The sequence below is a fragment of the Stegodyphus dumicola genome, chromosome 4 (assembly GCF_044657685.1).
Source record: "Stegodyphus dumicola isolate Sdum_Otavi_A_Nest chromosome 4, ASM4465768v1".
Classification (NCBI taxonomy): domain Eukaryota; kingdom Metazoa; phylum Arthropoda; class Arachnida; order Araneae; family Eresidae; genus Stegodyphus; species Stegodyphus dumicola.
In genome coordinates, this window is record NC_140771.1 from 226,328,803 (window position 1) to 226,355,394 (window position 26,592).

Consider the following 26,592-nt stretch of genomic DNA (forward strand, 5'->3'; position numbering starts at 1 on the left):
ACCACAGGTCACAAATATCCATCTAAAGAAGTAACGTTATAAATTCCACTAAAAGTTTTATCTTCCATAGAGATTTTTGGCTGGTCTTAGAGACAACAGAATGCTCCGCCAACTGAATACAAAAGCTGATATTCATCTAACAGGCGGTACAGCAACTCAACAGATGATAAGTAAGTAAGTAATGTTGTTATACCAAAGACTTCTTCATAATTTAGAAAAAGGTTGTGGTAGAAAATTATAATCTTCGTTGCTCAAATGATATCGACAAAATCATAGAAATGCAATTACGAATGTACCAAACAATACAACAATGAATAAAAACATGAGACAAACATACAAAATATGAATCTTTATTAATCCCATAAAGAAGAAAACAGTCGTAATTCATTTACAACCAGTCATCTAAATATCCACAATTTACTTTTTAACAAATAAATTAGTCTTTCAACAAACTGTACACTTTGTGTTTTCAATATAGTATGTTATATATAGATCTGCTTTTGCATAAAAAGTTTCAACTATTTATTTTGCAGTTAAATCTAGAAATGAAATATGTAACGTAAATATAGCACACATTGCTTTAGCTTTTAAAAGTCATTTTTTTAAGGGGGAAGACTTGATAGTTTAGTGCGTCGGAATCAGTAGCAGCTTTGTCGAGCCACAAGTTAACTATATTAGCAATACAAACGGTTTATTTTTTTAATGGTCAATGTGTGATTGTCACAAATTTAATGCGTTTTAGTAACTCATTATGTCAAATATAAAAAGATTTGGGATTTTGTTCGGATCTTCTTGGATCTAAAGGACTGAAATGTTTATAAGATAATTTTCGTATATAATTTAATCCAAAATAAAATTTCATGAAAGAACGTTCAATGATATCTGTTTTAGATAAATATTAAAAAATTTTGTCACTAAAAATGGCAGTTAATGCTTTTTATCTTAATGAAATGATTTCACGAGTAAATCTTCCGCGCATCTTTTATGCTTGTCTATAAATTTGATGAAATTGCTTCATTAGAAGTAACGTAACAATTTCCCTATGTTACAATGGTTTTCAATAATTGACATGATAGCACAGAAATTTCAATGTGACATAGTACTTGCGACAGTTTTCACAATTTCAGTAAGTCTTCTTTGAAGAAATGGTTCAACAGCGACATACTACCCTTTCTCATTATTATTTCAAGCGTGGCTTGTTTCAAGCAACAACATACAAAGAGGTTTGACTCGAAAGCATTCCGCAATCGTCTGTACCTGAAAGCATATTTATGAATACACAATTAAATAATGCAGAGTTCATTCAGAGTTTATGTGGCACATCACTGACCATAGACGGAGAAGATGAAGAGCCATGTAAAACAGCAAGGCCAAAATAACTAATACTGAGTGTTCAGTGGTAGCCTGCGGAAGGGGGATTCCACAAAACTATGCCTATAGTCTCTGGGATCAACAGGTAAGTCAAAATAACCCGATCTTCTCCTCTCCTCATTTGGAGGTGGATGGTAAGATGGCCTTGAACCAGGATAAGGCTCTACATACCGTGATGGAAAAGCTCTTTCTTGTCGAACGTCTACTGCACTAATTTGACGTTGTCTCGGATACAATTCATGAGGAGAAGATTGTCTTTCAGGAGAACGGAATTGCCTAACTCCAACTGGAGATGAAGATACAGGCCGTGATTCTCTATAAAATTCAGCGAAATCCCTTTCTCGAGCAGGGATGTGTGATGGCGAATGTCTGTCCATATACCGATCAAAATTGCCTGGGAACCTTTGAACAGGATTGTGGTGGTCACTAATTATGTCTTGTGGTGGTCTGTCACCGAAAATTTGGCGTGGCATCTCCTTATATTTCGGCCTATTGTCCACAGGAGGATCCGGTCCAGACCTGGACTTAGCTGGACGTGGTGAAACAGGATCGAGCATCACAGCGGGATATGACACGGGGCGGGAGTCTCTCTGTACTTTCTTTTCGATGGGATTACTATGCCGACGGTATACAACTTCGAAATGCTTTAGATGCTCAGGTGGTGGCGATCGTTCTGGCGAATCCCCATCTACTCGATAAGGATGATCTGCGTAAGGATCTGATCTTCTGGCATTGGCAGCAGTTTTGATAGGCGTCCTGTTCTGATGGGACGGCTCTTGTGGAAGGGGCGGAGAAATAGCACGACGTTCAAACTTATCGACAATTCCTCGAACTCCTCTGTGGAGACGTCCAAATCGAGGATCATCCTCTTCGTCTGGTGAAGAACGACTCCGTCGATCTCTCGGTGCTGCTCCCGTGGCGGGAGCATATCGAGGAGGACGACGCCATTCATATGAGGGCACTACTTCATCTTCCTCATCATCATCTTCGTCATCGGGAATTCCGGTTGCATCAGGCCAGTCTTCCTCATCATCCGAGCTAGTGTCAGGATCGATTTCTTTGCTTTCGAAATCCGGATGAGAGGATACCTCCTGAATTGCGGAACTTAACGCTTCGTCTGATCCGATACCACTACTTGATTTGTTACTTGATTTTCCGCCGGATGACTTCGCGCTTGTCGAATCCTGTGCTTTAGGTGGTGATTTTCCTCCACCAGTGCTCTGGTGGATAAGTGGTACAGGAGCAGCTGTCTTCGTCAACCCAACGAGGTTATAGTTAGTACTTCGCCTGGTATCGATATTATCAAGCTTACCCTGCCTTCTGCTCACCGTGTCATAGTCCTTGGGAGGTAAAAGAATGGGGCAGCTATTTGGATTATTTAGGCGTTCACGCAGCTCAGCCGCCAGAGAATCGTAAAGGCTTGCAATGTGCTCCTTTCGGACTCCTACTTCACGTTCTGAAGATCCTGTAAATAAAGAAAAAACACTTAAGTATCAAAGATTTCAAAATACGTTAATTTTATAAAAATTATGATCAAATGCATGCAAAATCGTGATACAAACGTAAATTTATTAAATTTCAATAAAACCCACACCTAGAGATATCGCGTTTGTCTTACATTCTTAGTACTTAAATATATTTTGGGTTTTATGTAAACATCATACTAAATACACATACAGTTCTTCAATCTGAAAAATATATTAAAACAATTAACGACATTTTTTTCTTGTTAAAATAAGCTACGTAGATTTTTAACTGACGGATATCCTACTTATAACGTGTTGTACATAACAGTAACTACAGAACGTAGGCATTTTACTCAAATTTCATATATTTTATAGCATTATTCTAGCAATCCAAACTTAAAGAATTAACTGAATGTAATATTAAGCTATTTTTATTAGGGTAAAATGATAAAATTTTATGAAAATCAGATCACGAACTATATTTGATATTTTAAAAACACTTTTAAACACATTTCACACATTATTACCACAAATAATCTGGAAGCTGAAAGGCTATCGAAATGGTAAAGACCTCAACATATGAACTTTTAGAATTAGTGAATTTCTCTTTGGTCTATTTTTATGCCGCCCTAACGTATGTGCAACATATATATGTAGCTTAGCTGATAAGGATTGTATTATATCACACTGTGATGTGTTGCATATTTATACACTCACGCAGCGAAATTTATCAAGAATGGCCAAGCATTATGATTAACTGTCTAGAAAGGGGCTATTTTTGTGACTGTTGAATAAATATATATGGAATGATTTGATCATGTTGTTAGTAACATAAACGAAAATTCTTGAAATAGAAGGAAGGGGAAGGTAACATCCAAACTGGAGAGTTAAAAAATATCCCAAGCTTTAGTTCACTTCTTAAACTGCAAAATGTTTATACGCATTCAATCGATATTTTGCCCTTGGAGAGAAATATAATTTTGCTTTTCAACGAGCTTTGAATTACGTTTTTTTATGGCACTCAAAAATCTATATACACTGTTAAAACAATTAGGAGATATTGTGAGTTCATCTGAATTAACCACATAATCGACAAAATTTTTAACAAAAATAAAGCAGAAGAGATTAAAAAGAAAATTTGTAACGTTTACAATGTTGGCAATACGCAAATTTTGTCTGTGACATCGAAAACTCCGCGCTTTAGATAAGGAGTGAAAAGGAACCAGAAGCATTCCTTCTGTAAGAGGATATTAAAAACACTTTATGCGTTGAATGTTTTGCAACAGTAAATACGATGTCTCAGTAAGATGACTTAGCTGAATCCGACTGTCTTAGGTGATGACTTAGCAAGATGACTTAGCTGGAGGGCTATCGGTAGTTTAGAAACGGGTCAAATGCAATCCGTTGTAGCGGAAGCGTTAGGAGTTTCTTAAAGTGTCATTTCAGACTATGGAATCATTTTTTAGAAACTGGAAATGTTCAGAAAGATCAGAACAAGGTCGTACGCCTGCAACAACACAAAATAAGGATTGGCATTTAACACTAACGTTCAGAAGAACCCGCACTATGAACTCCGCTTGCTTCCAACAGCACCTTCAGAGGGCTACTGGTACCAGATTTTGACTCAAACTATTCGAAACAGACTCCATTTTGTGAGTTTGTATACTCGCGGACGTATAGTTTGCGTTTAGTTGATATAAGACCACCATGCTCCCGCAGAAGGTGGGCACAGGAGCATCTCAAATGCGAACAAGATGAGTGGAGCTATGTGCGCTTCATAGACGAGTCCCACTTTAGTGTACAACCTGACAAGGGAGGATTCTCATTTGGAGAGAACCTGATACACGGAATACTCCTACATTTGTGCATGAAAATGTCCGATTTGGCGGAGCCGGAGTGATGATCTGGGCCAGTAATTCTATCCGTTGCCGCACTGACCTGCACATTATCAGGAACGAAGTACTAACGGCTCAGCTTTATAGAGATAAGACCCTCAGACCTGCTGTGAGCTTTCACGCTGCAGAAATCAGGGATGGATTCATTCTCATGAATGATAACCCAGGCGACATCGTGCTCAGCTAGTATATAATTTCCTTTTCGTCGAAGGAATCCTTCGAATGGATTGGACAACATGTTTCCCAGATATGAACTCAACAAAACATGTTTGGGACATTTTAAAGCGAAAGGTTACTAGTCTTTTATCACCCCCCCCCGCAGAAAATAATTCAGCAGTTTGAAAGTTCTCTTTTTACAGGAGTAGGAGAGAGTACTCCAGTCTTTCATTGATAACCTCATTGATTCCATGCTTTCTAGGTGTGCGACATTGTTTTCGATCAATGGAAATCATAATCGTTATTGAAACTCACTTGTATCCGAGAAATCACATCTTTTGTTTGTTTGTATAATATGCACAAATTAGGCACTTTTTTGTTTACCGACAAATATCGTCAATAAAATTTAATTTTTCCATATTCATTGCTTCTTTTTCTTTTCACATATCTTACAACTATACATCACATATCAGTCACCAACACATTTCCTCATCCGCAGTTTATAATAAAAATCATAATAACCCCCAATCGCTTTCAGCAGTGTATTTGTCTATTTAGAACTGAATTACAGTCACGTGCAAAAGTTTGAGACCAGTAGCCGTTTTCCTGTATTTTAACAGATTGCACCATTTTCGCTCGTAATTGCGTTATCTCATGGGTTGATTGCATCAAAAGCTTTCTACTGCTATAAATATAACGTGGTCTAATATATCAGTAGTTTGTTATTGGATTTTGCGTACACAGTACTGTTGTATAATTCTTGTAATGAGTAAAAACCGTTCACTTGCTGTTGAAAAATGGGCAAAAATAGCGGCCCTGCATGACGTTGGCTTTCCTGAACGTGAAATAAGTTTGAAGGTCAGCAAGACAGGCGTGCATCAATCTATCAGTATATTCAAAATTTTGGGATATTATACGGATCTTAAAAGAAGCCGTCGCTCAAGAAAGACTTGTATACGTGATGATCGTGTGATGAGAAAGATGATCACTTGATGTCCAACAACCTCCTGCCATAAAATTAGAGCTGATCTGGCTGAAAAGGGTACCAACGTCAGTTCGAGTACTATTTCAAGACGTTTGACTAAAGATTATTGTTTATTTTCCTATAAACCTGCAAGGAAACCTCGAACCTACTCAAAGTATGAAAAAGCAACGACTGACTTTAGCCAGACAATATCAGAATAGGACCAAACAACAGTGAAGTACAGTGTTATTTTCCGATGAGTCACGCGTGCAGCAATTTTCTGAACGTGCTAAATGTATTCGCCGCCCATTTGTAAAAAGATATGATGACAGATATACGATTCCGACAGTGAAACACCCTCCAAGCCAGATGATATGAGGTGCAATGTCTGCGTCTGGTACTGCTGCTGTATATTTCCTACTACCTAAAACCACGATGAACGACAATCAGTACCTTAATTTGTTACGTGACAAGTTGAAGCTTCCCTTGGATATTCATAGATGTTCAATTTTCATGCATGATGAGGCTCCATGCCACAGGGCAAAGAATGTTAAGAACTATCTGAGGGCTACTCAAATCCAAGTGCTTGACTGACCAGGTAACAGCTCAGAATTGAATCCCATAGAGAAACTGTGGTGTACTGTGAAAAATAAAGTCGCGGAGAAGCTACCATCCAGTGCTATAGAACTTGTTAAAGCAATAAAGCATGTGGGGGTGTACAGAGAATTTCTGAAGCTTACTGCCAGTCTTGTTCATAGCATGCCTAAAATGATTGCAGCAGTGATACAAAATTAAAGAGGTCCGACAAAATACTGACTATACTTCAGTAACCTTGTAAGTCTATTTTTTTCATTTATAACATATGTTGCAGAATTCCAATAAATCTGAGTTTTCCATGTGTGGTCTTAAACTTTTGCACTCGACTATATTTAAAAATGCGGCGGGCAACATTTTTTAGAGAAAGGTGTATTGGTCTTTTCACATCACACTCATAGAATTTATATTCATATTTGGAAGTCTAATAACTACTGAAATATTTCTTCAAATACAAAAATATCGGGAAATTGCAAAATTATCAATTTATTTTTCGGGAAATTATTTATTTTAAGCACTTTAGTTTCTTTACAAAAAACCTGCAGTTACGATTGAGGCATTATTTATACTCATGATATTATTCTTTCCGAATTCATTTGTTTAAAATCTTAAACATATCTTCAGTATCCTCAATATAAAGTCAGTTCATTATGAATAAATTTAAAGCTTTAGAGGCAGACTTTTATAACAGAATTTATACGCTTAAGACATTCATTATAGTAACACAAGAGTTGGTAAGATTGATGCTTTCAAATAAAACAGAACGCGACCTTATTAAAGGTACGAATGTAGTCATCGCAAAATTAAATGCCATTTGTGACAGGCATTATAAAAGTTTAAAACAGAGAATACGATTTGACCCCAGGAACTATACAGCGAACGACTTCTGGATGAATCATGAACTCAGCCAAGCATGGCTAGAAAACTTGCGAACGAAATGAGATAAGGTGTGTTCATTACTGTCCAGTCGTTGGGCCCAGTGCTTTATCAACCCCTTTTACCTTTGAGGAACACTTGATTTCCTGTCTGATGGGAGCCCCTAGATAAAATTAGGATTGCATTTACTATCAGAGTATTCTCCTTTGCATTTTCAGCTCATGTTTTTGAAACTTCAGAGTTATGATAACAATATAAAGTATTACATTATATTGTATAAATAAAATTAATAATATCAATTGACTTTTTGAAATACATAACGTAATAAAAGTAGCGTGTCTATTTATATGCGCTTTATAACGATCTATCTTCTTCATTTAAAAAGTCTTCTGAGAAGATGGTATGCATCGTATGATTTTCCCTTTCCAGTATTTTCAAGAAGTAAAACTATTAAAAAAGAGAAGTGGAGTATGCGAGCAAATATTATTATTTAAATTCTTACTATTAGCTCACACTCTCCCTATATCTTGTTCAAATTTTCAATCGTTAATAAAATACTTTTTATTCATCCACTCAAGTTCAAATACATTTTTTTAAACTTGTACTGGATGACACTTGATGTTAATTCTCTTTTTTTCTTCAAATATTAAAAATATTAAAAAAAATTTAAATTATTTATTTAAAATTTTTAATCAAAATTTTTTTGTATTTAAAAAATTTTTCTTTGTTGACCTAGGTAGGAATTGACTTTAAAAATTCTTTTAATTTAATTAATTATTATTTAATTAATTTTCAATCGTTAATAAAATACTTTTTATTCATCCACTCAAGTTCAAATACATTTTTTTAAACTTGTAATGAATGACACTTGATATTAATACAGTTGTTTTCACATATTAAATACTTTTTAAATTTTTAATCAAAAAGAATGTTTTTTTTGCGTTTTTATTTATTTATTTATTTATTAATTTTTGTATTTTTAAAATTTTTCTTTGTTAACATAAGTAGGAATTGACTTTTTAAAAAAATTTTATATTACTTGTTTTTAATATTTTATTTCTCGTTTGTAAAGCTCTCATACTTCCCCCACCCCCAATAATTAGTTTAAGCAAAAACCAACTTGATATGTTTTCCCAATTTTTAATAATAAATAAACAAAAGTTTATTCAATATATATCACATGGAGATTTTCATTTATCCAAAAAATAATATGTCGGTAAACATGCATAAAAAAAAAAAAAAAAAAAAAAAAAAAAAAAAAAAAAAAAGAAGAGAAATAAATGAAAATAAATATCAATATATATTTATATAAATATCAATTTTGCATTAATCGATACAAGGTTAGGTTATTCGCATATGGCAAAGCATACATGAGCTATCTGCCTAATACATGCAAACAGAAAGAGAGCACAACTACTGTGATAACTCAATTATTTATTGACTTCAGCTAAATCAAGACAACTCAGTAGCATTAATAGCAATGAGTAAAATTTAAAAATTAGTAAATTAAAACCATTTGTAAAGTTTAGACAACAGGGTTTACTAATTAAATTAACAGCTATGAAATAAAGCGAAAACAGTGATAAAAAATGCATTCAGGTGGGATCAGCCGAATGGCTCTCATTTTTTTTTTTTTTTTTTTTTTCGCCAAGCATTCCTTTCACCATTGCTAGAACATCATTACCCTCCTTCCTTTACAAAACTTGAAAAACACATATACACATTTATTTAAATATATTATTTTTAACGCGTTTTATAAATTAAACAACAAAAAGTATAGAAAATGTTGATAAATACAAAAACTTGAGTACAAAAGTAGTTTTTATACCCATACTCTAAAATTTAATACGTAAAGCTAAATAAAAGGCAGGCCACATTGTATCCCTAAAAAAATACAGAATTCATCCTTAGGCGGAATTCCCTCTCCCTTGGTTCAGAGGCCCCTGGATAAGCCTATTTATCATTAATTTTCCAAGTCATTCATGTCATTGCATCTGAAAAAATTAACGTCGACTCTAAGGGATACATTTTTGTACACACATAAAACATGACATGAGGGGAAAAAAACTTCATTCAGGCAGTCCTTTAACTACTAAGACGAACTACCAGAGTTTCGTGGCTTTAAGCATTCGTCCTAGTTTACATTTGGTTAGAAAATTTAAATAAATTAAAGGAATTCTATCTTGCATTTCGATATTGATTCCCAAATTTTCAGAAATACAAATTTTACACATTTCAAATCTTTCAAAGAAAAATCTGGATAAACTGGAGATTGATTGCATTGCGTTGCATTACTTTCAAATTTAAAAAAAATAAATAAATATTTGTTTAATGAAAAATATTAGTTTTGAGAATTCTCATTCTCAGTAATTTTATTAAGTCATATTTGGGATCATCATATCTTCTTCTTCACTCTTATTTTAACACGTGCTTTATATATATAACCAGTGTGTGAAATACGCCGCCATCTTTATCAATTAATATTCCATTATTAAGCTGAAATTAATTTTTAATGCATAATGAACATGCTTTAATTATTATGCACACAAGATGAAAATATTTTACTCTGGTCCTAAATGGTTTGTTTAATTGATTACGAAAAAGCATGGCACGGAATCGTGGAAAAAGACTAAAAGAACTTGTTTTTGCCTCATATTAACAAGGAAAATGGGCACTGGGGAATTCTTAAAAGAACACTGATGTTAGAATCTTTTAATTAGCTTTTAAAAAAATGAGTATTCTTATCAAATAAATAATGCCTTTGACTCCACAAAAAATAAGAGAAAACGCTGATATGGTGCAATCTTCAGATAATCCAAGAGATTCCACTGTATGAAAATCATTAGAATTCATTATAATTATCGACAAACAACAATTCTCCAACTATGTTTACGCTCCAAAACTTCTGAATTTTATAATTTTTCTGCTTAGAAATATCCATCCACTATTATTCTCCGAAAAATTTTATGAATCCTAAACAAGGTCTGCGTTGTTTGTTTCGAAATTTGAAGAGATATCCTCCACGAATACTGAAACGAACTGTCATGGCTCTACCAGAGAGAAGATTATTGGTCTTTCTGGTCACGTTGTTACCTACTTGTTCGACATCTGAAGGAGGAAAAAGAGCACAAAAGTGGAGCAAGGATGAATCGCTATAAGTGGGAAGCTTGGGGACAAAGCTTCGAGACTAAATTTACATACACAGCGATAAGATTTCTTTATTTTGCTTAGTTACATAAAGATACTGCATTTTGTTATTACAAAGCTAGTCTCTTTTCTACAAGAAGTCTAGCAGCATTATAAACACAAAAGGTAATTAAGAAAAGAAGTGATTTTACTTAAAGAATGACAGATTTCTTATAACCTTCCAAGCAAGCAGTCTTAACTTTTTATGCAGTGCCACAAGTGTTTCATGTCCTTAGTAAATTTACTAAGAGACAAATTTATGACGGTTTTAAAGTATGTTTGAAATACTAAGGTATTTGATATATTTTTAGGTACTTATTGCCTTCCTATTTTTCGATATCGATTAAATTTTAAGAAATGATATCTTCTTAAAGCTGATATTAATGGCATCAAGTTATATGAATTATTTCATTTTAACGTGAATCGATGTCAATAAAGCCTTCTACAGATACTTTTAAAATGTAGGAATCTGATCCGTAAAATCCCTTTTGTGAAATAAATTATAGTTCTTTGACTTATGTTCCAACCAAGTAGATGGGACATTTGCATACAGGTTTTTTAACCGATGAATTTATCGTAGGTATCGTTAACCACTTCATCGTTTTATCCGAGAGCGATTCTTCCGATTAAAGGATTGTCATCAGGCGTTAGCAACGTCTCACGCTCGTCGGGGTTAAATGTAGCCTGGATCGTTACCCCGAGAGAAACTCGTGGCTTCCCGTTTTCCAACCCCCCCTCCCCAGAATGCAGCGAAAATGAAAAGAAGTGATTGATGGTTTAATTGGGTCAAGCTTTCTCCACAACAAGTTATATCAGTATCCTACAAAGGTAAGTTCATTTACAAAGATGGAAAATAGAAATGTACTTCCGCTCACCCCCTTTCAGTTGGTATTGCAATGCAACTACTTTTAATTTAAAAGCCAGCTTTTAAGGGATCGCTTTTGTTAACTTTCTGATAAGAAACTAGGGACAGAAGAAAATTTTCTTCTGGATAGGGAGACCAGTAAGCGGTTTTCTAAATAGGTCTTAAAAATCTTCATGTAAGGAGGGAAGAGATATTTCTAAAGCCAGTTTCAGATGCAATTCTCTTTTAGTTTATTTTTGAAGGAATAAAAAAGAAGCAAACATTACAGTTTCGTAGGACAGTGAAGTGTTTAATATTCTAGTTATTAACCCTAGTTGAAGTGTTACCGTCTTTATTATCATATTATTAACTATTGAACTTAATTATTGTCATTGTCGTAACGAAAAATAAATTCTTTTATGCATAATATTGTACCGTCGTTAATAATTTTATCACACATTATAAGTTTACTGATATATAAATATATATTCTTATAATACATCTATATATTTTATATTAATATTGCTATAAAGTTACACTGTATTAGTGATTGATTAAAAATATTATTTGAAATTTGTATTTTAATGCAATGTGAATCGATGCCAATAAAGCATTTTACAGAAACTTTTAAAATGTAGGAAGCTAAAATAGTTTTAATATTTTTATTTAGAAGTAGGAATCAAGTCTCTCTCTGCGTACATAATTTTCCACTAGTTTTTCCACTTATTTACTTAAATTTCCATGATAAATTTTTGCTACCAATCATTCTTTATGTAATACATTTGACACTAGTTTTCCTAGTTATTAATTAAAATTTCATTATAGAAATTTCTACTATTGCTAAAGTTACTGCTAAAACAATGTATGCAAAATGTGATGCACGTCTATGATAAGGATTAAACATAATATTTATCTTAAAGGTGTTAAGTTACTAAATTTAATAGTAACAAAAGTTAAAATAGCATTTAATTGATGTATTTAGTAATTGTATACATTAAAATATGATAAAAAGTGAATTGCTCGTAAATATAAGAAGTATATAGAAAAGTGTACAAGAATATTCAACTAATAACTCACTTATGGAGCTATTATATTATAGTAAAATGAATTTAAATTAATGGAAACCGCTAAATTTATTTGTTTACTCGAAATAGCAAAATTAGAAATCAGTTAAACTAAAAGTTTAACACCTTTTTGTAGTTAGGTTCTATATTATTTTCTTTATTGATTAAAATGAAAATAAACAATAAATAAAAAAGAAGAAAAAGTGTCTGAAAAGTATATAAATATCTGAAAGGGTTCAGATTTTAACAATCGCTCAAAAGGGCTTAAAGTTTAATATCATTTAACAGTAGAAGTTATCAACAAACATGGTTCAGATGGAATAGCTAAACATTTTATAGGATTTTAGATGAATATGCATTTAGACTAACATGGGAACGCTTTCTCCTGTATACTTAACAAATGAAAAATATGTAATGTAATTCTATAAAAATGTTTAATGTTTTCAATTAGATATGTTACGAATTAAATGCATTTAAATCAATCAGATTAAAAAGTAAAAAATAATGTTAAGAACTGCATCTAAAGCTTTTAAATAGCTTAGTTTGTTAATTAATAATAGAGAGTATAATGTTTTATATTATATATATGTATTTTATCTCCCCTTCAACCGACTTGAACAAGAGTCGAACGAAAAGTGAAACAACGTAAAATAGTGTTTCGAGAGCCCTTTTAAGTTAATAAAAATAAAAATAAAATTTTGAAATTCATTTTATTTAAAATGTGTTATTGTAAGCAACTGTATAAAAATAAGTTACTTCTTTTTTCTTTTCACAAAAACGCTACCAGTTGTGGGTTGTCGGAAGTTTCTACACCTCTATTTGGATATCAGGATTTTTGCCCTACATATGAGAAAGAGTATCACCACCGCAGGCATGTTAAATGTATTTAAAGGACCACACTAGAAGTTTTATTCGAATACGTTATATAATAATTAAAATATTGATGTCTCATTAGCAAGGCCGGGCTATACAGCCGTAAATTAAATTATACTTTTAGTAAATAGGTTTTAAGAATTTAATCGTTTATTCTAACACACACACAAAGAAAAAAAAACCTCGGTTGATTTTTAAGTAATTTAAAATTTAAATCAGTAAACTTCAGCTAATATCAACTTAAAATATTCTGATGGAGGGCGAAAAAATTTTTACAATAAAATTTCATATAAAAGAAAGGTTTTATATTTTAACGGTCGCCCAAAATGATTTGTTAAGGTTTCTTACGCTCTCGCTGAGCTCGCAGGTTAAAAAGTCTGCTGTTACACTCACTCCTACTAACCTTTTTATTTTTTGTCTTTTTATCTTTGTTATTGAGCATCAATTTATACGCACTTACATCGCACACAATTCAATATCAAAATTAAAAGCAGCTTAGCTGTATATGTTTAGATTTCTCGATGCAGTGTCGGCATATATTTTTCTGTCTTTTCTTTTTCAGTGTTTTCTCAGTTAATCATACCAATGTTCACCTTTCATACTAATATGGCTTTACTAAATTTTTTCTGGTCTTTTTATTATTAATATTTTGTGTGGCAGCTTTATTTATTAGATATCGCGCTTACGCCATATAAAATTCGATTCAGCTGCTACTGTTCGCTTTAAAATACTCGAGTTTGTTAATTAAAAATTCCTCAAAGTTTTGCAAAATATGAAATATATAATAAAACAAAATTCGAAATTCGGCTCCAGGTGCTTATGTTCGCGAGGAGGACTACATTATTCAAAATTTAAATTTGGCTCTAGGTACCGTTGTTGTTTCACAATGCTAGAAACATATATACATTTAAGCAGATTCATCATTATTTTGTTTAAATATAATATATGGCTGTAATATTTGGTGGCAACAAATTGAAAAATGATACGCATTTTATGATTCAACGCAAAATGTCGTTTCGAGACTAATATTCCATTCGGAGTTAAAAGTCCCTATTGGTCTAAGGAAAAAAAAAAGATTAATGGTTTTATTTTAAGGTAAAATACGCTCAATAATTTTAGAGAAATAATGAAGGTGTCGAGATAGTTATAATACTTCCCGTGATGTTCGAGTCTCTCTGTGACCTTTATTATACTTGTTAAAAGGTCAAATATTTTTGTCATGGAATATATTGATAGTGACCTCAAATACAAAAGACAGCTGACCAACGAACAGCAAAATAAATCAGCTAAGGATGACAACAGAATAGGCGTAATAATTGCAATAAAATACAGGCTTATTTAGGAGCGCCTTTATGTTTGCTGCCGGCGAGGTTGTAAAAAAGGTAAAGCAATCAAAGATTTTTAAAACCAAATACATACTCTCACGAGTTTTTTTTGTGAGGGGGAGGGGCGGATGATATTCTATACAGTTGCGAATTACATAACCTATTTATAACGCTAAAAATAATTTCATTTCCAATTTAACGGCATAAATGTTTTCGTCAGAAACATTTTAGTAATATCTGTGAATGGGAAGGAATGCTTTTCAGTTTCTAAAGGTTTATTTTAGTAATTATGGCAAAGCATTTAAGCGTTATCTGTTTAAGGGAAAGGGTGCCTCCGTGGAGCACTTTCTAAGGGTTTATTTAATTATGGCAAAGCATACTCTATCTGCCTAAGGGGAGGGATGCCTTCGTGGATTTCTTTCTAAGGGAAACTGACTCGTATATACGTTACACATGGGGAAAACCACGAAAACGCCCATGCAGCCAGCCCGTTCGCTGGATTCGAACCTCGGACCGAACTACCAGTGTTCAGCGACTTTACCGTTCGGCCGCTGGTGGGCGCGCACTTTCTAAGAGATACTGGCTCCTATGCACGTTTCCACGGAGAAAACCCAGAAACTGTTATGCAGCAAGCCTGTTTGCTGAGATTCGACCCACAGACCGAACTACCAGTCTTCAACGACTTTTACCACTCACTAGCGTGAGCTATTTCTAAAGGAAAAGGTGTGTATTTAATTATGGCAAAGCACACTAGGGCTATCGGTACTTACGTATTAACGCAACCAGGCCAAAATTCGCATAAATTGCCAAATTTGGCGACCCTACTTACGGCAACCCTACGTGTTATACGTAGTTTTGTAAAAAGAGCATGTGCAGATTTACAAAATTTTCCTGCATTTTCGTGCAAATTTTTGTAATTTATTAGCAAATAAACCCTTCCGGTTTCGAATTTGAATAAGTTGCAGAATTATTTTTTCGGCGGAAATCTTTTCGCTATTGCTTTTAGCACTTTATTTTTACTTAAAAAACATCCCAGAATTGCACAAAAATGGCATTGCGCACACTCTTGACTTTATCCATGTACACTGCTATTTTCTCATAAATTACAAAAATTTGCACGAAAATGCAGGAAAATTTTGTGAATCTCCACATGCAAAATATCAGTGTACATGGATAAAGTCAAAAGTGTGCGCAATGCCATTTTTGTGCAATTCTGGGATGTTTTTTTAAGTAAAAATAAGTCGACGTGTACATGGTTATGGCGAATACGGTTTTCAATCAGTGCTAAAAGCAATAGCGAAAAGATTTCCGCAGAAAAAATAATTCTGCAACTTATTCAAATTCGAAACCGGAAGGGTTTAATTGCTATTTTATATTTTAAAACAAAATAATATAAAAAACTGTATTAAAAATTATCTGTAATTAATAAATGTACATTTTCTTTCTATTCATACTTTTTTACTCAAACTTCAAATCGCGCCAACCTGGTTGCGATAATACGTAAGTACCGGGCTATCTGCCTTCTGGGAGGGATGCCTTAGTGGAGGACTTTCTAAGGGAAACTAGCTCGTATACACGTTACACATGGGGATTGGGATTGGGATTGGGATTATTTAATTACGGCAAAGCACACGAGGGCTATCTGCCTAAAGGGAGGGATGCCTTCGTGGAGGACTTTCTAAGGTAAACTGGCTCGTATACACGTTACACATGGGGAAAACCACGAAAACGCCCATGCAGCCAGCCCGTTCGCGGGATTCGAACCTCGGACCGACCTACCAGTGTTCAGCGACTTTACCGCTCGGCCGCTGGTGGGCTCTCTAAAGGAAAAGGATTCGTAATCACATTACACATGGGAAAGTTAAAACAGTTTGATGCAATGGGCTCACCGAATAGCCAAGAACCGAACATAGAATGGAACCCATAAAGTGTGCTGCAAATTTAGCTAGTCAGCTCTAATGAAACGGAATAATATACTGTGATCGTTATAAAGATATAAAAGTTCACATTTGAGATTTACTGGCATTTTTTAATTAAATAGAAATATTTGCCTTAATTTTTAAAAAACTGATAAATTCGTATCGGTAGTGTAATCCCCTCCTAGGATTCGCAAAATTTACAAGCTTTATTACAATTTTTTACTTTTAACAAACAATACCGCCATTTTCAAGCAAGTTGTTTTAATTGTAGTCTACATTCCAATGATTTTACAGACGAATCACAATGTATTTAATTTTAAATTCAAAAGGAAAATGACAAAACTGTAAATTTTGATATTAAATATACCGGTCAGTTTTTGTGGTATGGGAGTCAAACTTCTTATACTTTTATACTTAACATTTTATACTTCTTAACTTCTTATACTTTTTTTATAACGACTGTAGAACTTTCTCAAATCTAAGTACACAACCCGGGAAATCACATTAAAAGTTAGATTAGTTATTTGTTGAAAATTAATTAAAAAAAAATTGGCATTACAAACACATGAACATTTTCGTAATTTAAAACAATTGGAAATATATTACTGCGAAAATAATGTCAGGGTAAGGACTTTTAAGCTAGTTAATATATATATATATATATTGTATTGCAGATTGCAATAAAAAAGGGAGGTGCACAACTAGATGTTATAGCAGTCCTATATACAGAATTACAATGTTCTACGACTAATCGTTTTTGAGTTATGCGAGATATATGCATACATACAAATGTACATACATACGTAGGTACATACGTCACGAAACAAATCCCTTTTGAATCCATTTTAAATCCATTTTACAATCCATTATGGAAAAAATAGTTCATTATTCTGTCCCTACAGACGTCACACAAAAAATCATTTTAATGGGTTTCGGAATGGTCAAAATGAATATTTTCGTTGCAATATGATACCCAAAATATTTCGTGATTACAATACTGCTTTCTACAAGGAAGTAAATAAGAGCCTGTAATTAAATTTATTGAGCGATTTTTTGTAACATAAACATAGTTAAAATGTAAAAATATGTATGAACTAATATATATGTATATAAAAAGTAATTCTTTCCACTTATACGAGGCCACTGCAATTCTTTGAAATTAAAAGTGGTGTTCTAGAATAAAACGAGCTAAATTGAGTTCAGAATGGTTACGCTAAACGTTAAGTACCTTTTTCACATTTGAAATATAAATTTTTAAGATACCTTTTTCACATTTGAAATACGATTTTTATACCTTTTTGACATTTAAAGGTCGTACATGTAAAGAATGCATCAAGACTTAAAAATATAACTATTTATTTATGTACTTCTAAAATGGGAAACTAGATTATTAGATAATAATATATTAGCTGAAGTAATTAATAGGAATTTTAAAGTACTATGTATGGATAGAAAATTTAAATTAAAGCAGAACTTGTTCTCTTTAAAACAATACTAACCGTTTCCACAGCTAACTGCCTAAAATAATTATTACAAAAAGAAAAACAATGATTTTAATGGAACCCAGGTACTGTAATTTCATGAGTCTAGCTAACAATTAATAGTAACTGAATTGCTTTTAAATCGCTTAGTTTGTTAATTAATGGCAGAATAAACTTAAAAGAAAAATTAAATATTTTACAGTTTGCTGAATGATAAAATACTGCTGCGTGGAAGATAAAAATATTTTAACTCGGGCAATGGCAGCACTCTTTTTTTTTAATCGCTGAGTTTGCTGATTAAGTTCGAAAGACAAATATAATGCGTTTTGTCGAATGGTAACACATTTCTGATTAAATTTGAAACATAAATATTTTACGGTTTGCTGAAAGAACACAAAGTTTGAAATCATGGTCTTAATCAAAAGTTCATTAAATTCGCAACAAAAAACGAAATAAATAAAAAAGAAATTCGATATTCAAAATTCGGGCTTTCGAGGTGCACATTTTCATGTGAAGAAGCACTTGTATACATAATTTTGTGGCTCTTGGCGTCATCGCTTTTCCACAGTGCGATGAAAAATATCCGTACATATTCTTCATTACTTAATAATAGAGATTAGTAAAAATATGATTAGGTCTTAAGTTCTGTAATTGCTCCTACGATGCAAGAATATTACGAAAGCTAATCCAGATAATGAGTGTAATTCAAAAAAACCTCAAACGCATGAGAAAATTGGGAAAATTTGGGTCAAAAATTATAGATGGTAAAAGTCCACAAAACTCATGCTTGGACGATGGATGACAATATGTGGATTCTCTGAATTGCCAAGTGAGCGAACGCAGCAGAATTACAGACCTACTTTCGGCCTTTTGTTTTCATCCGCAGCTATACTTTGCACATTCTAAAAGAATTCTGATAATTGCCACTTCGGATGTCTCCTCCCGACCTACTTTGGATTGAGTTCGAGAAACAGAAGAAATCGGCAACTTGTTTCGACATCGAGCACAAGGGGATTGTGTTACCAGTTTTGTTAAAACTTACCGACATGTTTTTTTCCCCCTAATCGAAGCATTCGACGTATTCTGATTTGGCTTCTTTTTCATTACGTACTTCAGCATTTCTAAGTTTCATAAATAAAACAACATTTGATAATTCATAACGCTTGTTGGAGGTAAATTATAAAAAATTATTAAGGTTGCGTTAGTCACATTCAAGGAAACATAATTTTGCATAAAATGTTAAAGGTTTTGATAATATCTAAGATTCAATCAAAGCCCAAGCAATTTTGTAAATTAAAGAAACTTTTCATTAAGCCTTAAAATAACTGTTTCAGCCTTTAGATAAATGAGTTTCAGTCTCTGGAAGAAAAAAGCTCTCTCTCCAAAGAGGAATATTAAACTTCAATGAAGTCTTTCCAATCTCAGTTTTGAAGTATGTGAATTTATTACAGTACTTAACTAGCTATCGCAATGGATATTTGTTAATAGCAATCTTTTGGACATCATTTAAAAAAGATCAGTTCTTTTGTATTATAAACTAATAGAGTAAGTTAGAAATATGACTGCATTTCCATCGAGTTATAATTGTAATACAGCCAGGGAAAATGAGATAATGCCATTGGAAAGTCAAGCCCTGAACGGAAAACTTCAAATGGGGTCTTTAAACTTTTTATACAATACAAATCAGACTCAATTTATTGTCTCAAATCTTCTTTCCATTTTGAGAGGCTTCCAGATCCTACCGATGCCGTTGTATGGGCATTACTATGAACCCTTTCAGGTTTTCTTTTCCGGATATTAAATGTTTACCGTCTAAATTTCATTCACTTTACGACAGTTGATGACAGCAATGCTTCATTAAAATCATATCCCTTCATCCTACTACCCACGGAACTTCCTAAGCCAGTGATGACGAATGTTTTGAGCTCGGCGTGCCAAAATTCGGAAAAATCCCAGCTTAACTCTGGTACCATGTCACGAAAAGAATCACAAGTCTGCGATCTATGTCATTCGTCTGCCAAGAATGCACTCGAACGCACTTGAGGTAAGCGTAGCACACATTGGCAGTGACGAGACCGCAGCAAGACAAAAATACTTGGGTATTATGTAATTTTGTTGTCACCATCGACGTCGGCTATGGAAATACGTGATGCCTGTCACTTATGACACGCGTGTCATAGGTTCGTCATCACTGTTCTAGGCAATGATCAGTTGCAGTATGAGCGATTCGATTGCATAGGCTCATGTTGCAATTATAACTTGCTGTCAAATGTTCATCTTTATCATAGATATCAGCTCGAGCTCGCGTTTGAAATAAAAAAATGAAGTTTAATATGTTATTCACCAATTGTCTCTACAGTACATAGTGGCACACTACTTTTACTTCAAAACGTATAGCTATATTTTCGACTTATCCAGTACAGTACTTCTATAACGTTTAGACATTAATGTTTTGGAAATGTTTGCAGATCAGAAAAAGCATGCAAATCCTTTAAATGTTTTAACAAATTTTCGAGAATATGAAGAAATAAACTCAGCCGTCTGAACATGTACAAGGTGTTGCCATAAAGTAACAGGACAAACTAAAAGATCAAACGATAAAATAAAACAGTTAAAAGAATAAATGGTTTAGAAAGAGTGGCATCTCAACGCTTGTTAAAGCCAGTTTAAATTGGTGATTTTGCTGTTTGCATATCAAAACCGTCACTTTTGCATTTACTGAGAAAACACTGCACACTATGAAAGGTCAAGATAACGTTATAACACTTAATTTTATTAGAAATTATGTAAATATACTACCGTAACGTTAGCGAGGATTCGAAAAGCATATGGTGGTGAACCGTTATCAAGAACACACGTTGTATGAGTGTGCAACCGCATTAACTCTTTTGAAGTTCGATGGCTACCTACAGTAACCACCTTTTCTATCGAACGTGTTGTGTGAGTGGTTTTTATGACTGACCGTTTCTAAATTTCTCTTGTAGCTCACTAGATGGCTATCAAGAAACATAAGCCAGTAGTTGATGCAGCAATTCCTCTTCAAGAAAATAAGCATCAGCCATCGAAGGCAATATCACGACGATGTGCTCTCTGCAGCACCAAGAAAAGGCCTTTAAGAACAGTGTGGGAATACAGCACATGCAAAGTTGCGCTCTGATTGAAAAAGAAAAACTGTTTCCATTGAGTACCATAGAGACTGATTTGTAGGGGTGTACTCTGTGGGTGATGGTCACTGAACACTAACTACCAGAAGTGGTAATTTTTTTACGCGTCTTGGACAAAATATGTGTAATTGTCGCAAGTAATTTCATTGTAACACCTGATGTAGTAAATAAACCAAGTATTTCTGAAAAACGTTAATTGCTTTTTCCTGCCCCTCAAAGAGTTAAATGTCAGCGAGAAAGCACTGAAGATGAACTAAAGGTCTTCAACTTTATTTTGTGCATTCTATATTTAAAATGTTTTTGCGTATTTTGCGAACGGTTAGTTCCAATGCCAATAAAAACAACGTTTGGGTGACTTGACGAAACATTGAAAAAAGTGCATAGACTCCTCTGGCGATCATTTTGAAGGAGATAAATTTATTTGATGGTTAGTAATCTTTTTTTTTTTTTCATTTATAAGATATTGTCCGGTTACTTTATAAGCGCACCTTTGGATGTATACTTTTCATAACATTAAAAAATTTTCTTATTGAAATTTTTGATAGCTTTCAACATCTTCTGATGGTTTATTGATTTTGGAGAGACGTTTTGATGTACTTAGAGCCAAGTACTAGTAAATCTCATCTTGAAATATCATGAAAAAGGTAAGAAAATTAACTTCACTTATGTATTTATTTTCAAGACTGTGTTCTTCATATATATTGCAGATAACAATAGAGAAATATTTCGTAGTTTAACACTGTAATGCCTTGGAGATTCTAGATCATGGAATCTCTTCAAAGGAAGTGTTTGTTTTCTAGCTACCATGTTCTCTCAAGAATGTTTTTCAGATAAAATAAATTGCAAAATTTTATTGTTTCTTACTTCGAGGCATTAACTATGTGTTCCCTTTACTACGAACCAAAAATTTGCCTCGCTTCTCTTTTATAAAGACATGAATAACATTGCATTGGAGTTTCGCGTGATAGACCTTGTCCTGTTAAACACGAGGTCGACCTCAGCTTTTACAACATACATAACTTACTTCGAGAATCCTGTAATACACTACGTTACGGATATCCTGCAAATACCGACCTTGACCTCACTTCAGTTGCAAAAGAGACTTCTCACCTCCAAATAAGACTTGTTTTAAAGTTTCTGAGGATTATCTGAACTTTCCGGGTTTTGCTACTATGAATGTGTTTGTGATTCAATTTCTCGTGCTTGAAAACGGAAGATAGTCATGTAAAGTAGTTGGAGCGTAACGTTTTCCTTTTTAAAAGCTCAATCACGCAAGTGTCCACACGCAGCCTGCTGTTATAACACAAATTTGTACTGAATTGAAGCAGCATTATGTCCTCAATTTCTTAAATTTGTCTCCATTTTGAGAATTTCTTCACGAATTTTAGAAAAAGATGACAATGATACAAATATTTCAAAAATAAACCTTTAAATGTAGGTCATTATTTTATCTAACTATGTACATATCTGTTTTATCTAACTATATATATATACAAACTAACTCATTATTATGGATCTTTTTTGCAATGAAAACATTCACACGAAACGTTTTGCTGTCTATTTAAGTCGATTGATAAGTCAAACAATTTGGATTTGCAAAGTATGAAAAGCTACAACAACAGGCCTTTTGCCAAACTGTCTTAACAAATCTGCATGAAATGGTAGTTATTTTCAATTCACTAATTTTTTAGGGCGTTTACCGATAAATTTTACGAGTGTTGTACACGAATGTATTTACGAGTGTTGTATTTCAATGTTTAAATGAAAATTTAAAGATTAAGGACTAATTCGTGACTGATTAAGAATTTGTATAAAACATCAAAAATTCCTTACAGTCTCTATAAATTATTATGAAAAAGTGATTATAAAAGAGTTTGTAAAATAATTAGCGAAAAAATCATATTTCAAATAAATATAAATCAAATTCGTATATACAAGTTTTCATGTATAGTTATCATGATATACTTGATTATAACATGACTAAAATTAAAGTCGTGAGTCTGCTAATAATGGCATATTTTGATTCAAAATTGCCGTTATTAGCAGCGAAATTTAGGTGAATTCCGATGTAATTATTACATAAGACACTTCTAATAATTCCTCTGAAAATGTTCTAATATGATTTTTTACTGTGAGTTTCCCAATTTTATTTTTAGTCATATATGATCATGAATATTATGATAGCTAAAAGCGGTTTAGTACATTTGATTAATATGGTATCATCAAAAAATTATATATTATGCTATAGAATGCAGAAAAATTGTAAAGGGAAAAGTTATTGCATTTAATCGGAGAAAAAGTTATTCTTTATAAACTTGCGTAAGATGGTTGGAATTAGAAATCCGAGCTCATCATCATTAAAAATCATGATCCCGTTAACAATAAAGGATAAATTAAAAATGTTATAATTGTTTTAGCAACAGCTAAAACAGCGAACCATTTTCGGCAAACCATAACAGTTCTGCTAATCACTTTAGAAAACCGTAAAAAAGCTTTTTTTAGAAAGAATACTATATTTAATTCTACTGATAATAAAGTTCAAAATTCTGTATTAGACCGTTAAACAAAGCTGCGTGAGAAAATTTTAACACTAAATAAATATCTGAATTTTGAAAAATTCGGCGGGTCTATTGTATCATCATCGCAAACGCGTAAGTGTAAAAAAGTTTCAAGGATATCGAATAGGAAGGAGGCGGTCACACATTAATTTCAAGGTTTGGCCTAAACACACGGAGAGACCTAGTTAAAAAAAGAAAATGCGCATTTAAAAAGGGGGGCTAGTTTTGAACAGTTTGGTTTATTTAATTTTGGCAAAGCACTCACTCGCTATCTGCCTAAGGGGAAAGATGCCTTCGTGGAGCGCTTTCTACGGAAAACTGGCTGATATACATTGTTACGCATAGGGAAAAACACGAAAACGCCATGCAGGTAAGTCCGTTCTCGGGGATTCGAACTACCAATGTTCAATTCGAACTACAGTGACTTTACTGATCGGCTGCTGATGGGCTCAGTCTTGAACAGAATGATGATTCCATAAATTTGATTTTCAAAGTTATGGTTTCCTTCACATTATCAAATGAACATTTTTCACACGTGAAGTAACCCTCGAGGAAAAACCGCACCGACATTAGGGAACTCTTCCTTTGAATTAAATTGTACAAAAAATTGTATGTACACAGAAAATGTTCATAGATTTATTTTTACTTTTCCATAAATTTTTAGATACATAGAAACACAAGCATAAGTACCTAATTATAAAAACTATCAAAAGTAAACTGTGATTTGGAACTGAAAGTGATCAATGTATTTTCAGCTAGCAAACTAATTTCAAAACTAGTTTCAAAGGTAAACAAATGGCGGTTCGTCAGGCTTAACTCACCAGTTAAATTTTAAATTGTTGATAATTCTAGAACTATTGCATGCAGATTAACAAAAGACATTAAAAGCTTAACCAGAACCTAAAAAACACATAATTCAATAAGAATTAAAAAATTAATATCAAACGGTGCTAGGATCAAACGGGAATATATAAAAATGTATATTTATATATGTTTGGTGCAACCTATTAAAACGAAAAAGGGTATTTATAGTTAAAAGGGTTTTTACAATTAGGTATAAGTACCTAATTATAAAAACTATCAAATGTAAACTGTCATTTGGAACTGAAAGTGATCAATGTATTTTCAGCTAGCAAACTAATTTCAAATGTAAACAAATGGCGGTTTGTCAGGCTTAACTCACCAGTTAAGTTTTAAATTGTTGATAATTCTAGAACTATTGCATGCAGATTAACAAAAGACATTAAAAGCTTAACCAGAACCTAAAAAACACATAATTCAATAAGAATTATAAAACTCATATCAAACGGTGCTAGGATCAAACGGGAATATATAAAAATGTACATTTATATATGTTTGATACAACCTATTAAAACAAAAAAGGGAAGTTCTAAGGCTACTTTTTCTACTAAGCCTACTAGTTCTAAGCCTACTTTCTAAGGTTACTTTCTTGAGTTATGTGAGATGCGTACGTACGTACAGACGTCAAGAGAAAATCTCTTCTGAATAACTTTAGCAGTTGAAATGGATATTTGCGTTGAAATATGATATTATTAAATACAATATTAAATTACAATACTTCGTACAAGGAAGTAAAAAGCGTGTATAAATAGGCACGATATGGTCAGCTGAATAGGGCCAACAAAATAATAATAGAAAAATTGGTCAGAACTCTGTGGGAAGTTTGCATTAACAGGGCCCTAAACACAGCTTCCAGTAAAATCGAAGGGCCTAACGAAACAGTGGAAATCCTTTTTAACAAAAAGCCTTTTTACAAAGCGAAAAAATGAAATGGGTGGGATACTGATTTTTAATTACATAAAAGAAAATCTTCTTTCAGGAAGGAAGGATTTCTTTCCGGAGGAATGATTGACGGGATCTCCGTCAGCTTTCATGGTTTGATAGTAACAATTTTTCACGGTCGACGGGTACAGAAGAGTCAACAGGAACACGTAAACACCGATGTTTCACCTTTATTTCGGCGTCACATAAATAAAAATAAAGTAAAGTAAGATCAGTACCTTGGCGTATATTGTGCTATGACAATTATTATTATTGGTATTAGCTGAGTTACGGTAGAGCACAATGAGGGATATCACAGCACATGAAGGTGCCTTCGGGGAGGGATTTTTAAGGGAAACTTGCTTATATCGACAATACATAGTTTTAGACAGTAATAGCACTTATATCGACAGTACTTAGTTACGCGGTTTAGGAAAAACCGAGAAAATTCCCGTGCAGACAGTCCGTTTGCCGGAATACGAATCCAGGTTAAACTATCAACGTTGAGCGATTTTACCGTTCGACCGCTCTAACAGAAAGGATTTAAAATAACTTACCGTTAAATCAACAGACCAAACATATTTATTCACTAATCTCATTTAATTCAATAATATATTAAACGTAGCATTAAGCAAATATGTAGGTGTTCACTGACATGCCATTCGTATATCATGTGGCAAACATACAGCATACAAAAACTAATAGAAAGGCAGTGATGCGATCTAAATATAAGCTTAACTATTATCCGTTCGTTTCAGTAATCGCTGCTTAGATGTATTTCTGCTTAGCAGTAAAGTTTGTGAATTTGTTGGGCAAACAAAATGCTTCTTTCTTAAAAGAAGACCAGGGAATCACAGTGATTTTATGACTCTACTCTTCATTGAGATGATATCCGACTTAAGGTCTTTTTATAGACTAAAAGGATTAAGTGACCTCGATGCTAGTGACATTACGGCTGTTATCTTCGCACGCAAGGAAACGTTACCTCAGAATATTTCTGCAATTAGTTACATTGTAATGTTACGAATCTACTAATTTAGTTTTAAGATAAAACACGCTTAAGAAGCGAATGAA

General features: G+C 33.2%; 1 protein-coding gene across 2 annotated transcripts in view; it reads right to left on the reverse strand.

Annotated features, from left to right (window-relative positions):
• Window positions 1-334: 334 nt before the first annotated feature.
• Window positions 335-26,592, reverse strand: part of LOC118188752 (uncharacterized) — a 110,906-nt gene continuing 84,648 nt past the window's right edge. For both annotated transcript variants that reach the window (XM_035359253.2, XM_035359252.2), the window contains exon 3: window positions 335-2,836. In XM_035359253.2, coding sequence (XP_035215144.2) covers window positions 1,380-2,836 — 1,457 coding nt within the window. In that variant the 3' untranslated portion in view covers window positions 335-1,379. The remainder of the gene's footprint in view (window positions 2,837-26,592) is intronic.